General features: G+C 71.0%; 1 protein-coding gene across 2 annotated transcripts in view; it reads right to left on the reverse strand.

Annotated features, from left to right (window-relative positions):
- PTEN (phosphatase and tensin homolog) overlaps positions 1 to 270 on the reverse strand; it is a 47,434-nt gene extending 47,164 nt beyond the window's left edge. For both annotated transcript variants that reach the window (XM_010565934.1, XM_010565933.1), the window contains exon 1: positions 139 to 270. In XM_010565934.1, the coding sequence (XP_010564236.1) occupies positions 139 to 217 (79 nt within the window). In that variant the 5' untranslated portion in view covers positions 218 to 270. The remainder of the gene's footprint in view (positions 1 to 138) is intronic.
- Positions 271 to 276: the final 6 nt, after the last annotated feature.

Raw genomic sequence — 276 nt, forward strand, 5'->3', positions numbered from 1 at the left:
GGGCGAGCCCCGGCGGCAGCCGCCGGCCTCCCGGCGGAGCGGCACCGGGAAGCGCGTTAGGTAACCGCCGCGCAGGTCTGATGCAATAGCTGTACGTGCGGCGCCCGGTGCCGGGCCACGTCCCCGGCGGGAGGATACAGGTCAGGTCCAGGTCGAAGCCATCCTCTTGGTATCGCCTTTTGTTCCTGCTGACGATCTCTTTGATGATGGCGGTCATGTCTGGCAGCCGGGGGCCGCTCCGGGACAGCGCGCAGGGGCCGGGAGGCGGCGGAGGCG

This window comes from Haliaeetus leucocephalus, unplaced genomic scaffold, assembly GCF_000737465.1.
Source record: "Haliaeetus leucocephalus isolate CR32 unplaced genomic scaffold, Haliaeetus_leucocephalus-4.0 Scaffold198, whole genome shotgun sequence".
Lineage (NCBI taxonomy): Eukaryota > Metazoa > Chordata > Aves > Accipitriformes > Accipitridae > Haliaeetus > Haliaeetus leucocephalus.